The sequence below is a fragment of the Cataglyphis hispanica genome, chromosome 6 (assembly GCF_021464435.1).
Source record: "Cataglyphis hispanica isolate Lineage 1 chromosome 6, ULB_Chis1_1.0, whole genome shotgun sequence".
Lineage (NCBI taxonomy): Eukaryota > Metazoa > Arthropoda > Insecta > Hymenoptera > Formicidae > Cataglyphis > Cataglyphis hispanica.
The window spans coordinates 3,065,795-3,083,239 of NC_065959.1; the positions used below are offsets into that span (position 1 = coordinate 3,065,795).

The window sequence follows — 17,445 nt, forward strand, 5'->3', positions numbered from 1 at the left end:
TAGTGCGCGCGGATAAGAACAGGAGGTTGGGGAAAATGGCCAAGAAAGGCTGGGAATGGCACGCGGAAGGGAGCTTCGTTTAGGGTTGAAAATTGCGCGCCAGCAATGCCGAAGTGTGAGAAATTCCACGTCAGAAATCGAGATAATGGCTTCTGGCTGTGATGTCTTAATATATCGCGATGAATCGTAATTAATTAGATCTGGAAATTTATCGATATATCGAAAGTGCGTATCATAAAAATAATGGATTACACACACACACACACACACACACACACACACACACACACACACACACACACACACACACACACACACACACACACACATATATATATATATATATATATATATATATTGTTAAATTAAATATTTAGCTCTCTAAAGAAGATGTATAAATATTTTGGTTTTGTTTCGTCAATAAAGCAAAATAAATTAAATTTTATTATATGGACTGTTGTTTTAATGACACTTTCATTAAACATAAATAAAAAATTTTTAACATTAGACATAATAAAAAAGTAAAATAAGAAAGAAAAAGAAAGAAAGAATAGAGACATTCTTTATATATTTTACTGGATTATAAATAAAATAATTCTTAAATAATATGACAAAATAAATTAAAATATATACCGCACACGCACGCGTAGAGATTAGTCGCTCGATTAAGTTTAAAGATAATGGATTCATTAATCACGCGATTAGGGTGGTATCCGAGCTGAAAATTCCGATCACACATGCAGATGGGCCTCACATATTCACTCCGCTGACCCAACGCGGTCAAAAGAAACTTCCGGTTGACTTGTTAAGTAAACCAGTGCGGTATGCGGCTATGGCCTAAAGCGGTTTATGCATCGATTAAGTTCTTAGTCCTTTGAGTATCGGTTATATTTACGAAAATTTTGTTCCTCACTCTAGGCGGCAAGTTATTTTCTTTACCAAATATATTGTAGATTCTAATTTTTGTTAAAAAAAAAAACTTTTTTTAGAGAAATAAAAATTACGTAAATTATTATTAAATTTTTTTTTTTAAATTTAACATAAAAACAATTACTTTCAAAAAAGAATTGTTAAATTTTATTGATCTATCAGTATATATTTATATCTCTCTGTGAGAAGCAATAATTTTTTCAATTACAATTTATAGTGTGCATAAATATGATATTTTCAACATAGAGAAATATGGCAATTAACACACGAGGTTCGCCTTAGATAGGATTTTATAACGAGTCTGCATAGTCATATCGAATGTACGTTGTATCGAATGTACGTTGTACCTGCATTCGACACTTTATGACAACTCTTTTTTATTCTTCACACAAATATGGAATGAATATATTAAATCATATAATTAATTATGCCAACAAAAGGATATAGATATAGATATCTTGAGCAATGTATAGAGGGAGAAATTTAATCGCGTTAAATGTAAGCGGCGAATACCAGTCACCATTAATGCACTCGGCTATACATGCAGTCTAAATTCCGTATTTTATTGCTCTCGTGCCTGCAATTATATCGCGCCATGCAAATGATCCGGCCGAATTAGTGGCATCCAATTAATTAATACTACCCTAGCCGCGTCGGGGAACGATCGATAGATTCACCATCGCTGTCACGCAGAGTGATTGCTGCTATTGCAATTAGCATAATCGTGGTGGCGGTCATCCCCGGCATCGTCCAGTATTTTCGTTTGCCGATAGTCTCGCTGTCTCGCTATTTCGATCGGCTGTTTGAAGAATAATTGGCTGAAACAAGTTCTGACCCGAACAGAGGCTGCTTCCTGCTCCAACCAATTTTTTAGAGAAATTTATTCAGGATGCGAATAAAGATCGAAATATTTCTAAAAAAGATAATTTTAGAAATGAAGTATTTTTATATCTTTTTTTTGTGTTTTCTTAAATTATCAAGATTTTTTAAATTATCAATTATTAAATTATTAATTAGTTTTCTTTTTTTTTTCTTTATTATTTTTAATTTAATTTAATTTTATTATTTGTTGATTAAAAGATATGTATGTTAAATAAGTAAAATTAATTAATTGAAGTTTTGCTTAACCTAGTTGTATTATCTTGGTATATATTAGTTATCTACGGTGATCGCAAACTCGTGGAACATAACACCGCGTTCGATGCAGGAAAATCCTACGGAAAAACCATATACTGTCTCCGTAAACTTCACGCCAGAGGCTCTCGACTTTGATATTCTTATCTTCTTTCGTTTATCCTTATAGTCGATTTTGCCACTTTTTTTGTTTTCTTTATTCTTTGCTCTTTAAAAGTGCATAATTTCGTCAAGAAAGTCTCATCTACTGAATCTACTGAAAGCAAGTTACAATCAACATTTAGCTTGTTGTAAGAAATCTCGAAGAGACAGACGATTTTAGCGCTTATATACTAGTAGACAGTAACTTTAAGAATTATTTTTACTTATTAACGCTTCAGAAGTTGCGCATGATAGATCCCAACTCATACTTGATTCGAAATTGAAATATCGCACAAATGAATATAGCTTGAATTGAACAAGAAGGAATGAGATTAGTTTGGCATGACATTTGCGAACGTGGTTACATTTCTACGAAATCTGCCCGGCTTTAGCTGCCAATATATCATCATTATGGTCCATTTCACGAGCTGAAGCAGACTGGATTCTGCCGTACATTCTTCATTTGGAACTGCTGGTTCCCCTCTTTTTCCATTTTTAGATAACACTGTCCTTTTTAAATTACTAGAATACTGATATATAATATGCAAAAGAGATATTAGAATTTTGATATTTATTTACGGACACGAAGATTTGATGCAAAAAAGCTGCAGATGTCATATTTTCGCGGAAATTTATTTCTTTATCAAAACAAAGGTCTCTCTGTTGCTACGATTAATAAAAACATAAAATATTATACTATTAATGTATTTTAATCTAAAGATGAAGAATAAAATTTTTTATTTCATAAATATAAGAAGAAAATTTCATAATTTATTATTATTTTTTTCTTTTAAATTTTTATGTCCCGAGAGGAATTTTAATAAATCAAGGAAAAGGAATATATATGCCACATTTTTCGCAAATAAATTTCATCATAATGTTCTATTAAAATAAAATAATTCTTGATCTATTAACGTCATACGAATTTCATTTCTCTTGAAAAATAAGAATTTGATATGTAAAGTAATAATATTAAATTAATTTGCATAAATACTTTATAAAAATTTTATTTTTCACATAAACATCAGATTTTATATGCAGCAATAACTCATTTAGCCAGCATAAAATTTGGACAAAATACAGCAGACATACACAAACACATATGAATATTCAGCTCGGAATTTATTTATTTATTTTTTTTTATAATACATATATAAATATATCTTTTTGAGGACAATATATAGAGTTTCAGGTCAAGTAAATGAAACTTCAGAGTCTTATAGGCAATTGAACTTGGAACAAAAATGTTTTTATAAACATAAATCCAGAAACGCTTCGTTAAAAAGTTAAGACTAATAAACTTTAAAAAATCACATTTTTTGATCATTTTAAAAAATAACTTCAGAACGTTTAATTTATTTGAAAAAATAACAAAATAAATCTAAAGGATAAAATAACAAACTAAATTGCACTAATTTTTGATTTAATTCTGATAAAATGTTCAAAAGAAAATAAGCTCAACGAAAAAAGCAAAAACTTGAAAAAAAATCTCGTTTCGATGATCTTTCTGTAAACACTACATTCGTGCAAACATTGCAAAGATAAAAATGTTCTTATTAAATTTTGATAATCATAATTAATTATTCATAGAGAGTTTATTAACTATAACTTTTTAACCAAGTGTTTTCCTATGTTTACGTAATTATTTTGTTCCAAATTCAATTTACTGTAAGACTCTGAAGTTTTATTGACTTGAAACACTTTGTATAAGAAATCGGTTCGTATACGGCCTTGATGTTTGCGTATAGCGTACTGATGTTTACATCGAACTGTTGTCACACGAAAGAATTTGGCCTTCCTCGCGTATAATACAATGTTGATATACACGCTCAACCTGTCGTCAGTTGTGCGGCGAAACTCGAATGGGAAGGTCGAGGCTTCGTACATCGTCGAATTATATCTCGACAAAATTTTACATTTATTATAATTAGCTATTAATTTATAAGTGCGTCGAAACGCGAGTGATGAATGTTATCATTCAATCATTGCAAAGGAAAAGCAGTAAAAGATCAAACCTGGAGTGAAAAAGAAGACTCGAAAAGACATCGAGCGACTGCGGAGCAACTTTGAGGTGAACAATTTATAACTAATTTAATTTATTATTCATTACTCGAGATTAATTTCTCGTGTATTTCTATTCTTAGAGAAAAGGATATTAAGTCGATACTCGATTATGTGTGAAATGTCATTGCCCCTCTCCGCCATATCGATTAATTCTTTCACTGTACTTACATTGTCATAGTCAACTGTCATCATGAGATCACACATTTAGTTCGAAAAGAGTTCATGACAATACTCATAAATATATATTATTATCGCATATATATATATATATATATATATATATATATATATATATATTTTAATGCGAGTTTAATATCTTACTTTTAAAGAATAAAGAAAATTATAAGACATTTTTCTCGAGCTTATAAAATGGACGGCCGTCGTTGCAAAAATTGCGTATTTTAAAAATTCGAATACTCAGGAGCTTAGAAATGTTTGTATATAATTTTTTCTATATAATTTAGATATAAATTTTTATATCAAATTTATCTTCAAAACGGATAAAAATAGAAACACGTTTATTTTAGATAATTACTTTAGTGGATTCAGACAAAGAGTCTTGATATATATGAAATACCTCTGGATTTTATCTTCATAGGAGATCCTAAAATAAATTACTTCATTTGGATTTATTCCATCCTCATGCCACTATTCTATAAAAGGGATTTAAAATCTTCTTACATATGTTTCATTCAAAATTAACTTGCGCGCGGAAATATATAATGATAATATTCTCACTCGCATTTTTGTTATATACTTGCGAAACTAATCCTATTCTTTTAATTAAATTGTGTGAACAGACGGAGGAAAAAATACTTATCGCTTTATGACAGTGATTTATTACAAATATTGCTGTGAGCCAAAATACATTAGAAAATTTTGATCACTATAATTAGGCGTATAAGTATATTCTTGCGAAATCATTTATTGCATGAAATATTTACGAGATATTTTCGTGGAAGAGAGAAGTGATTGTCACAAAAATGATATGTTAAAAGTGTGCTCCTATTAAAATTTGTTGCTTTTACGATTTAACCAGATCCAATTTAATTTCTCTGAGCCCTGCGCGTTTTATATTTTTGTTCAATATCCTCGTTGTATAAAGTCAGAAAGTGACTGGAATATTATCTGAACAAACATTCTGATTGGCTCTCTAAATAACGGTTTTGTACCCACGTGACCATTCACGCCGCGAGCCGTGGCCGATGGCCGTGGTAAGAGCGGTTGCAAACTGTTTCAAACTATCGACAGAAGTTTCCGCCTACCAGACGGGATTTAATTAAATATCGCTAAATGCGTAGCGGCTATATGTAATGCAGAATCGCTATAAATCGACTCGCACAGAAATACATGTAACTCGGTCGCGGCAAAAATTTCAATACTCGCGGGGGAAAAAGCGGGGCGTTTCAAACGGGATGAAACTTCCGCGTAATGCACATTCGATATAAAAAGTTATGTTCGCAATATGAGAAATTCTATCATCGCGTGTTTTTAGCGTCGATAGTATGTCGCTTTTTTGTATTTGAAGATGCATGTGTCATATGTCGAAACCTTGACAAAAGCATGAAAATTTCGTAGAATGTTGTGCAAAACCTGAGCACAACTCTCTTAACGGTTTGGAAATTATTGAAATTTAAAATTACTTTTGATTCTTATGGAAAATCTCGTATTGCAGCACTTATTCACTTTGACAAGGAGAAAACATTACCGAAATAAAAATCTTCACATATATTAAGAAATCTTTAATAAATATTTATTGAAAAACTTGATTTTCACTTTAAATCCCCTCACTCGTTTAAAAGTTATCTAAAAATTGGAAAAATATTATCTGTCTCTCTCTTTTTACAAATTACTCTTTTTTTTTCTTGTAGTTGATTTCAGAAGATATTCATGATCAAAAGCTTTTGTCATAAATTAGGAAAAATATCAATAACAATTATTTTCTTTTACAAAAACGTTAAAAACTATATTATTTTGTGATATTTTAATTCTTTTTATAATCCGAATTTATTTATTTGATTTTCCAAACAATATAAATGTGAAAAATATGTTTGTTTTTTTTTTGACAGTTATTTTTGTACATCCAAAACATCCTTAATATTATGAAATAAATTATCCGATGTAGAGAGAAAGAAAGATGAAATGATACGAGAAAAAAAGAATGATGCGTGATCATTACGGACCTGATTTAAAAAAATGATAATTATTTTCAATGTTGAGATAGCAGGAATGTTTCAACCGAGAATCCGCAAATTAAAGAATCTCGCATTGAAGTTTTCTATTTTTTTTCTTTCCCCTCTTGTGTGCTTGGAGTTATTTCTTGTAAAATCTCCTGTGAGGTTTTTAACGAGCCAAAACTGGAACGATCGATCGGCGGTACGTCCAACCGCAAAAACGCAAGCTCGAAATATATCGGGCAAGCTTTTTTGCTCGTTTCTCCGGCAGATTGCACCGCCATACGTTCCTCGTTTTCGTTCTCCTATCACATGACAAATTGTTAGTCGAACATTACGGAGCGTACGTAAATTAAAATAGGTGCGCCAATAAATGGTGCGGAACAGTGATTATTTCGATAACCTGATCGAAAGAATATTATTTCATTATAATATTAAACGATAATACGCAACAAAAAATCAGTTAAAAAATCGAAAATTTATACGATAAATGAAAAGGGAGATTTATGTTGGAAACGTGATATTTTCATTTAATAGAATCCAATTACATTACATATATCATAAATCTTTAAACGTTTATTCATTAAATCAACGTGTGTTCACATATTTTATCAATAATATAACATGCGTAGTGAATAATTATCGAATAATTGCGTATGCAGCAATGTCAAATATTTAATTACTAAATTGAATCTTATTATCTTGATATTTAAAATTTTATTGATGCTGTTGCACAGAAAATATTACAGATATAATACAATATTTAGCTACATTACTTTTATCATTTATTATAATTTTCAATATTAAGCATCATTATAATTAAACTTTACATCACGTCTCTAAAGAAAATATTATCTGAAATTTATTGAAAAATATAGCTTTGTAATATATAATAAATACATGGAGAAAAATTTTTTTAACAAATATTTCTTTCAAAAATTAATCATACATTTGTCAATCGAATGATCAGTTTGAAATTCTGCGCGATAACCTATGTAATTTCTCGAGTATTTTTAACTAAATATCGTGTTCAATACAATCGACTTGTTGAAATAATTGTATTGCAACAACTATATCGAAACTCAAGGAAATCATTAACGACGAGCGAAAGTTCCGCAATTAAGGTATCCTGTTTGCGCCAGTGTGTGTGTGTGTGTGTTTGTGTTTGTGTTTGCGATATCATTACGTTAATTATCTCAGATAATTGTGTAATTGTAGCCGGGGCATAAATTACAATCCGCGATCGAAATTGTTCGAAACATTTCTGTATTGATAGAGATGTTACGGTGGAAACGATTCGTATTTCTAAATTTTTATTTTTTTTATTTTTTTTATAGGCGCGTCATCGAGTATCACGTCTCTTGTTTTTAAAAACAAATTCCTGTCAATCACACAGTGAGAGAATAATCGCGATAATTCATCGAAATGCCTATGTTATCCTCTCGAATAAATCACGAAACGCATAATTAATTGGGACGATTGTCTATCACGCTGTGATATCAATAGATAGTCCACTTTATTGACTGAATATTAATGCCCATAATAAACATCCATTATCATTGACTCAGATATAGTTCTTGTTAAATATGCGCTGTTATCGGATCTAATATTTAATGTCGAAAATTGAGAGAAACTGTGACAAATAATTTGCCAAACGAGAAACTTTGGACGAAAGTCATTATCATATATAAAAAATCATATAGAAAAAAATTATAATTACTTGTAATTTTTTTTTTGCGTTAAAAATCTCACAATTCACTATTCATTATCTAGTATGTCTCTTTCGTTGCAGCGCTATATCGACTCACAGTAGTTAAGTTTCGATACCATAGGTCGCGGTCGATCGATTAGCGGGATTTCAATTAACCTCGGCAGAGGCAACGAAAAAGCTGCCGAAGGTGGTCCGGATTAGAGAAGACAAGGGGGAGAAGGGAAGCGTGTGACTCAAACTTCTAAATACGGCTCGGTTTGCAAAACCGTCGTGGGCTCTCTCTCATTGAGCTCGCCTGCTGCAATTGAGGTCTGGGTTGCCGATCCTTCTCTTCTTCCGCAATCCGTCCTCATTTCCCTTTCCCCTTTTAATCCCTGTCGCGCTCGTTTACAATTCATCTTGATCTCTGTCCTTTCTGTAGCTCCAGCCTCATCTCGTATTTTATATCGTTTGAGACTCGCACGTTTAAATTTTTAACGTGCTTCTTTTTAAGAAAGTTTATTTATTATATTAAATGTTTTGAAGAAGTATTATATATATAATAGAATAAAAATTAAACAATAATAAAGATATAACAAATCTGTCCTATACATATTCGAAAACTATAATACTTCTTTGAAACATTTAATATAATAAATAAAGTTTCTTAAAAAAAAAACACGTAAAAAATTTAAACGTACGAGTCTATATAAATCTATATATTTCCTTCTTCTCACTCTCCTTTTCTCTCTCTCTCTCTCTCTCTCTCTCTCTCTCTCTCTTTCTCTCCTCGGACGGAAGAAAGATTCGAAGTAGAAGTCGAGTTCACGGTTTGAGAGGAAGGGCCCCATTTCCACCTTCCCTATTATGGATTCCCCGCGACATGCTTGCTCGCTTCGCCGCACACGAAAGCTGAAACTTTCGCTTAATGACAGAAGTTTTATTGCTGGCCATCGTTTAAGCCGCCGACATGCTAGAAGTGGGCGAATGTCGCGATTCGTCGCGAGTATATATCTCGGTCGTTTTCACCCGACTTCCAACCATGCTCAAAATTTCAGAAACGTCGATTTTTATACTTGCTCGATGTTTTTTGTTTTTTTTTTTTTTTAATATCTCCCCCAAAGATTTTCGTGTTTTTACGTTATATTTGTACGTTATTGTTGTTGATGCTTAAATACATAAATAGCCCGCGAAGGAAAGAGTTTCTCTTGTCATTTATATCGTAAATTAATTTCCTGTACAACAAGAGTGTTAATGATCTGACCTGTAATATTAACGTGCTCATTATATTGCGCGGATTTAAAAGAAAAATATTGTAATTTTAATTTTTGGTCGAAGAGAAAGCTCGGAGCTCGGAAAATTTCCTGTTGAATAACTTTTCATCGTGTATCGAATTTCCACGATTGAAGATATTTGCATCCTTTATCGCGCTTCCGTCGCGCCCCTTCATCTCTGACGCAAACATTCTGCACATTTTGTAAAGCATTGCGTTAAATGATGCATTCGTTAAATGATGCATTCGAAAAGGACGCTGCAGGCGCTTTGCAGCGGGCAAATTACCCGTATGGAGAATTTCCGAAACGTAATGGTGGCGCGGTGCTACGATAAACCCGAGCGGAACTCCATCCCCGGCCGGCGAGGTTTATGCGCACATGCGAATATAGCGCAATTTTATTCCACATCCTTGCGATCATAACTGCAAGGACCGCGAGGATGGTGATTGCATGATCCGTCCGGTTTTATGATAATTTCATAGGTGAAACGTGCTGATAACCCGACTAAGATGCAATGTGTAAACGCGCTGTTTCATTTTTAATCTCAAAGATTTTTGCACCAATCAGCTCGTTACGCTTGCTTTAATAATACGGTTTTTTTTCTTTTTAAAGTGTAACGAGAGCAACAATTTGTAAGATGTCTGTCAAGAATTAATACACGATCGTAAAATGTTGCGGAAAAATGAACGATGAGATAAAAAAGAATTCTATAGAAAAACAACAATATCTGTATGCTTTTATGATACGTAACAATGTTTCATTATTCCAATTTTTATTTTTTACGAAAAAGGAAAAGCGAATTGTCGAAATAATCGAGCGATGGTAACATTCCGTTAAAATCTATCCGAATTGTGGCGAACAAATTTGCGGCGAGTCACGTTTCGCTGAAACTCTGGAGCAGATAGGAAGAAATTCCGTGCAGTCTTTAGAGCGTTTATTTTATTTTTACGATTGAATTTTATTCTGGAAGAATAGCATTCGTGATTGCGATAACGTTTGGTATGCCTGAAATATTCGCATTTTCAGACTGTCAATTTTTACAGGCAAACTTTAAACATATTAATTTTTTAATTAAATTGGAAACATATTTGCGTCTATAATTTATGTATAACAGAATTGTCGCAAGATGAACTCTAATATATTCTCGTTATAAAAAGGATGATCACCACAAAAAAAAAAGAGACAAAATCCTTTAAAAGTATTTACCTTTAACCGCATTGAGCTTGTTTCCGACCATCTGCTTCGCCACGAATGCAGCCATCTTGGTACTTTGTAGTTATCGCACCGCTATCGAAGTCGCAATCTGTAGAGAAAAATTGAAGTTATTACTTCACATCTTTTCGTGATAGAAGTTGGTGGAAAATGATGAAAAGTTGAATTGATTTTCTAAGAGAAATTCGGTAATATCACCATATTTCCGAAAAATCGCGACGCTTAGCCTTTGAAGCTTTTATTTTTCTCGAAAAATGTTCTTCCAAATTCAGCATCATGGAACAAGAATAATCTCCTTGTGTGATATTTTTATTCTATTCATTTCTCTTTATACACTATGCCAGACGTTCAAAACTATCGGATTTTTCTCTTTTGTATGCTACACCCAACTCAGCATCACGATTGCTTCCAACATATGGCTTGAAGAATATTTTAATAGTTGTGGTATTTGTGTATGTGTAGTTCCTTGAATGTATAATATTTTACAAAAAATTTATTGATATTTTCCTGTACGATTAACTTATCTCGAAAACTTTTCAAAGTAATAAAATCTTTTATATCTCTAATAGAAAATGATAGGATCTTTATTCATAAGATATATGAAGCTGTCATCTTAATAATCTTTTATTAAACTTTTGCTTCTGACATAAATTCTACGTTTACTTTTTAATCAAATTTTTTATATAGTGCTTTATGACTAAAATATTTATTTAATACATTTTTTTCTATCACTCATCAACAATTGCGAGCGAGAGAAAAAGTGTGTTTGTGTTGCTTCTGCGATTTATATTCTTGTAAATTTTCACATAATTCAAATCTTGAAACAATTTTCAGTTATTATTTTGATCGAAATTATCAAAGATTACAGTTACGAAAAGTGCGCGTAACAACTTTCTTTCTCCATATATATCTTCTTATAACCATTTTCTTTTCCTAACTTTGCGTACGTAAAATGATATACGTTTCCCGTGGGATGATGTCACCCTTGATGTGTCGCCGCCGATGAAAGTATTTTAATCTTACGCCATATTTTCATACGTCACGGACGTCAGACTACCGGAAGAAAATAACATATTTCATTTCTGTTATCTAAACATTAAAAAATTTGACAACACCTAAAATAAACTCTGCGTTATGATAACTTAATACGGCGAAAAAGTACTCTTATAATGATATAAAAAAATGATAGAACATTTATTCATAAGATTTTATGAGCTGTCATCTTAATTATCGCTTATTACAGAACTCTTCGTTAGTCTTCATAGTCAAATTATTAATCTTCTATAAATTAATATATAATTGGAAAAAAGAAGCACAATATTTTGAACATTAAGTTTGATGAGCTCATATTGCTGCTCTTATACTTTTAGTTTTGTAACATAATTACGGAAGAGACGGTAATGGCCGAAAGAGGTAGATATCGGTCGGGCGATGAAAGAAGAGGATCAATAGAGAAATATAAGGGAATACACACACAAAGGGTAGAGGGGGAGGGGGAGGAGAGCTGGAGTCTGGAGAAGACGACGCCAGTTTCACTGGCGTCGAGACGTCTCGGCGCCTGTTCCCCAACCGTCGACCTCCGTGATTTTCCAACAACACGCGACAATTTATCCCGCCGCTACGAGTGTGACAGGGTTGCTATCCACGTGCCCACACACTTTTCCTTCCCCCCATGACGCAACACACTTTTGCTCTTATTAATCCTGCCTATAGCGCCAATGTTGTATATTTAATCCTTTTGATTTCTATTTTATATATTAAATGAAGTTTATCAAGGTAAGCCAATCAGACATCGGTTTAAATTTTATTATCTTCAAGTTTAATCGTCCATTGCAATGAACAAGATCTTTGTAGATATAAAAAGAAATTTAAAATAAAATATATAATTAAGATAAATATTTATTTGCACAAATGTATAAAAACAGAGAAGTACGGGACAAAGTGCGAGATTTTCAACCTTTGTGATTCAGCCTATAATTTTGCATGATGTCAGAATCTCTGAATGTTGAGGATCCAAATAAAAATCTGCTGAAGTGCCTCTCTGTCACGGAGAGAGAGAGAGAAAGAGAGAGAAGCACAGGGGAAAGAGTTACCTCTCGTCTTACAATTAGAGAGAAGCGTATGCCTCATTAGGACAGCGACGACCTGAACGAAACTCGATCCATTCGCTCCAATCTATTTAATGAAAGCGACGGATAAAATCGATGCGATTATAGTTTTATCTCAAAGCTGATGTTATAAGAGTTAGAAATATTTAATGGATCTAATGAATGAGGAATAATTCTTTAATTTATTATTATTTTTTGTATTACATCCCCTTTACATATCATTTCATTATATTTTATTATTTATTAATTTATTATTGATGATATAAAAATTACAAATGTTAATTATAATAGAAAAATAACCAAAATTGGCAAAAATTGCTTATAACATGTTCAATCTTTTTTGCACTTTTCTGATTTCTGGTATTATATGTGGTATGAAAAATAGCTATTAGGAATGCGGACAATTCGTACATGGATATATGTATCGGAAAGGTATGCAAACAGCTCAAAGGATTTCACGCTTTAGTGACTACCGGAAAATTGAGAGTATAATAGGTACAAGCAAGAACGCAATAGTAGATGATGCAAAGGGTTGATTGGCAGCTAGTAAAAACTGACTGGCTCGAGAGTATTGCATGCATTCACGATGCATCCTGCATGAGCAGCCTCAGGGGAAATCGCTAGAATAATTTAATACAGAGCTTTAAATTAATATAATTTAATATATCTGTGTAAGAAATCTAATCATTAAAATGACAAGATATTGTCATATTATGCATTTTATGATTATATTACTTAAGATTTTCATCTTTCATGCAACTTGAGAAATCTTAAGCTTGTAATATCACTGGTGCAATCCGCAAAAAGATTATGAACTTAACTTCAACTCGATTCATCAAGTTGACATTAAAAGCTAATACGATACGTACAAATGCTCGAATACGATGCTCGATCAAATTATGTCGCATCATCTTGCTTAAGTAAGAAGTCATGTAAAGAGAGATCATCTGTCAACGCAATCAATCGATCCGTCACAGACAGTCCAGGTCAAATTGATGTATTTAATAGCGAAGAATACGCCGAGATATTTTATTTTCCAGCTTACTTTTCTGGATTATTGGAAAAATATGTGATAATGGTAGGACGTTATGATTCAGAATGCATGTGAATACAATAGCTAGTACTCCATTATGTTAATGCCTTTTTTCTTTTATTCGCGCAAACCATTTTTTTTTTATCGGTTTTTTCCTCATCGCGTTCGCGGAATTCGTATTGTTTCAAATGATACGAGAAGGTTAAAGGTTGATAATATAGCGCTTACTGGGAAAAAAAATTGTTATCCAATTTGTTGATCAAACTTTAAAAACTGGGATGTATTTTATCCGCATGTGACAAAGAGCAAATTAACAACGAGACAGAGGCTTGCTGTGTCGGCCTGCGAATGTCATCTCTCGAAATACATGCAACGACATTAACCCAAACTGACGCAACGAGAACAGAATGGAAAAAGACCTGAGAGAATTCGTGCACTCGAGAGGGCATTTCTTATTAACGCTAGTCATCCTGTCACCGGGATGCTGGAATTTCCGGCCCGGAACATCCATGCATCTTACGCGGCTGACTGCAACGAAAAACCCGCTTGCGTCATTCGCTGTCGAATTTTCAATTCTGCTCGCCGTCACGGCTTTTCTTTCTTCTTTTCAAATGTTCTTTTCCCTCGCATATAAATACAACTGCCCGTTTCGCCTCTTTTCTCCTTTCATAAGAAAAAATTCCTTCTCTTGGATTGAAATTCAATAAAACAAGAGAGGAATAGCTTCAGGATAATTTCGTTGTAGCAAAATAGTAGCAAAAAACTATCAAAATTTTAAAAAAATCTATATTTTTTACGTTTATCCTGTTTCAAAAATCAAATAAATAAATCTGGATTATAAAAAGATTTAAAATATCACAAAATCATATGATTTTTGACGCCTTCGTAAATAAAAATAGTTGTAATTAATATTTTTTCTAATTTATGATAAAAACTTTTGAAAACTTTTGAAATACCTTGGAAGCAAGAAACAAAAAAAACGTAATTTGTAAAAAGAAAGAGAGAGAGAGAGAAAGAGATAATATTTTTCTACAATTTTTAATAAATAATTTTTAAACAAGTAAGTGAATCTAAATGAAATTTTGCACAAATATTTATTTAAATTTTCTTAATATATGTGAAAATTTTTATTTTGTTGACAATAATAATTTTAAACTTAAATCATTTCCAAACCGTTAAGAGAATTGTGTTCAGATTTTTTACAGATATTACAAAAACAATAATAAAACACTACGAAATTTTCATACTTTTGTCAATGTTTCGACATGTGACACACACACATCCTTAAGAAATATATCGCTGCTTTTAAACATGCAACAAGGAGTATCAAATTCATCTTTCTTTTTTTAATGAAAAAATTTATTAACCTTTCACTGAAATTTTAGTTACATTTAACAGACTGTAACTCGATTATTATATAAAAACAGACACCATCAAAGTTGAAATACGCGGAGCGTAATATTAATTCTACTTGCTCCTCCTATTAATTCTACTTGCAGTTTCTAAAGTAAATGAATTCACCGATGTGAATAATGCAGCAAACATCAAAAAATCCCTGAAACTGCTGACCATTGCGGAAGAAGGATCCTTCAATTAGCATAAATTTTCAAGCGAAGCAAAAGCAGATAATTGAATTTCTGAGTACTATTATAGATACGAAAAACAATGAACGAATGTTCGAATAACCATTTTAATAATCCGCGATTGTCTCTCAATGAAATACGAAATTATCTTTCAATTGAATTATTTACACGGAGAAAGGAATAAGCCTTTACTCGTAGAAATGTCGAGACAACTAAAGAGACCGTTGAAAAGTAAACACTTTGGGATACAATACAAATACTTTGTAATAGGATATGCTTTGCTTCGTGCTTTCTAGCTAGAAATACACACCTCTCTTTACGTTTTCCATTAAGAATGGATTTCTCCATTTCCTCATTTGCCCCATTATTTTGATGCAGATACAATCGCGTTACGCGCGATCGATAGCTCAAGGTCATTTTTATTCGAAAATTCTTGCATGTATATTTAAAATTGTTATTTTGTATACTAATAATGTCTCCTCGATCCAATTTTCTTTTGTCGGGGCACAAAATTGCATCTATGAATATTAGCAGAGCTATCTTTATGCTTTTCGCGAAGATAGACCCGCGATTTAATTACACTCCGCGTCATGTACATGCAACTTACATAAAATTACAAGGCTACAAATTTAACATAATTGCGTCGGCGTCAATCGAAGCGTATTTGAAAATCGAACAAAACGGGACGAAAGTAATCCGAGTAACGTGAAACGCATACCGCTAACGTGTGTGAAACGAGCGTGGCGCGGTGGACGATAATAAAATTTATCAACGGTGTTATCCGGATTCACGCAATACGAACAAATCTGTTGGATTACAATTGCACATTTGCACGATATTAAAGCAGTTTCCATCGATAGTTTATCATTCGGCCGCTCGTACAGAATGAAAATTTCAATTAAAGATCAGTTTGAAAAACAGCTATTAATTAAAAAGCTCTGCCTGTTTCAAACATGATGCGAGAGAATTCGAAATAATCGCGAAATCCGATTCTTATATCCGAAAAGCTAGGATTTAAGATTTTTAAAGGACTATTAGAGCTTGCATCGTGAAAGTGACACCGCGACACGCTTTCATTGTAATCGATAGTAGAATAAAAAGTCAGAGTAAATAACGTCGCCGTAAACGTGACGCGGAAAAATTTCAAGTCGCCGCATTTTTCATCGACGAAACATTTGCTGTAATTGCGAGAGAAGATAGCGAGACGTGTATGTAGAAAACAAAGTCGACGACGCGAAAGATGCCGAGGACATAAGCAGAACGCTTAATGACGGCGCGATTTTTTTCTCCTTGTGTAAAAAAAGCTTCGCAATTTTGCGAGTCGAGGCGAACGCAAATTGTCGGTCCAGCGAGTTTTTCCAATTTTGAAAATGACGATCATCGTACCGTACATTGTATAATTACTCTTATTGCTAGCACAGTTATTATTACTGATTTAAACAACGCATCTTATAAATCTTATTACATGGCGTATTTGATACCATATCATATCCAATATCGTACTTTGTATTATGTAATAACATATAGGACTAGTCCAGATGTATAAAACAAAAGCAAATAAATTTTATTTTAGGAAAGACTTTACATACAACTAATTTTGTCTAATTTTTTACATGTCGTTAAATGATATTGGATTAGAAGATTGTAATAGATGATTACAAAAATTGTTTCTTCTTAATAAATTTTTATTTCTATCATTGAAATGCCTTCGTAAGTTAGTTTTTAAGATTTTCAGGGTGTCTGCATCCTGCAAAAACACCTGGAAAACCTGGAGTTTTCAGAAAATTTTTTTTGTACCTGGAAAAATCAGAGAATTCTAATGGAAAAATAATAATTTACTAAAAATTAGTAAATGTAATTTTTAAAAAATGATAATGTTATGCAAGTTAAAAATTTTAACCTTAGCGAAAAATATCCAGCTTCTTTTTCAGTACATTTATAAATCTAGCACTTGAAACTTAAATGGCTTTGATATAAATACAAAAAGAAATTATTTTAGGAGATTGCACCAAGAATTCTTTCAAATATTTTCTTTACCTTATAGAAATTTTAAACAAAAATACCTGAAAGATCAAGGAATTTTCAGAAAATTTTTTTCCAAA

General features: G+C 32.3%; 3 protein-coding genes across 4 annotated transcripts in view; 2 read left to right on the forward strand and 1 right to left on the reverse strand.

The window, feature by feature from the left end:
- Positions 1-17,445, forward strand: part of LOC126850360 (transmembrane emp24 domain-containing protein eca) — a 186,696-nt gene that overhangs the window by 139,005 nt on the left and 30,246 nt on the right. The window lies entirely within an intron of this gene.
- Positions 1-17,445, forward strand: part of LOC126850286 (uncharacterized) — a 163,677-nt gene that overhangs the window by 103,870 nt on the left and 42,362 nt on the right. The window lies entirely within an intron of this gene.
- The window catches only part of LOC126850370 (complexin), a 117,737-nt gene that overhangs the window by 74,325 nt on the left and 25,967 nt on the right, over positions 1-17,445 (reverse strand). The window contains exon 2 of the mRNA XM_050593278.1: positions 10,614-10,710. Coding sequence (XP_050449235.1) covers positions 10,614-10,668 — 55 coding nt within the window. The 5' untranslated portion in view covers positions 10,669-10,710. The remainder of the gene's footprint in view (positions 1-10,613; positions 10,711-17,445) is intronic.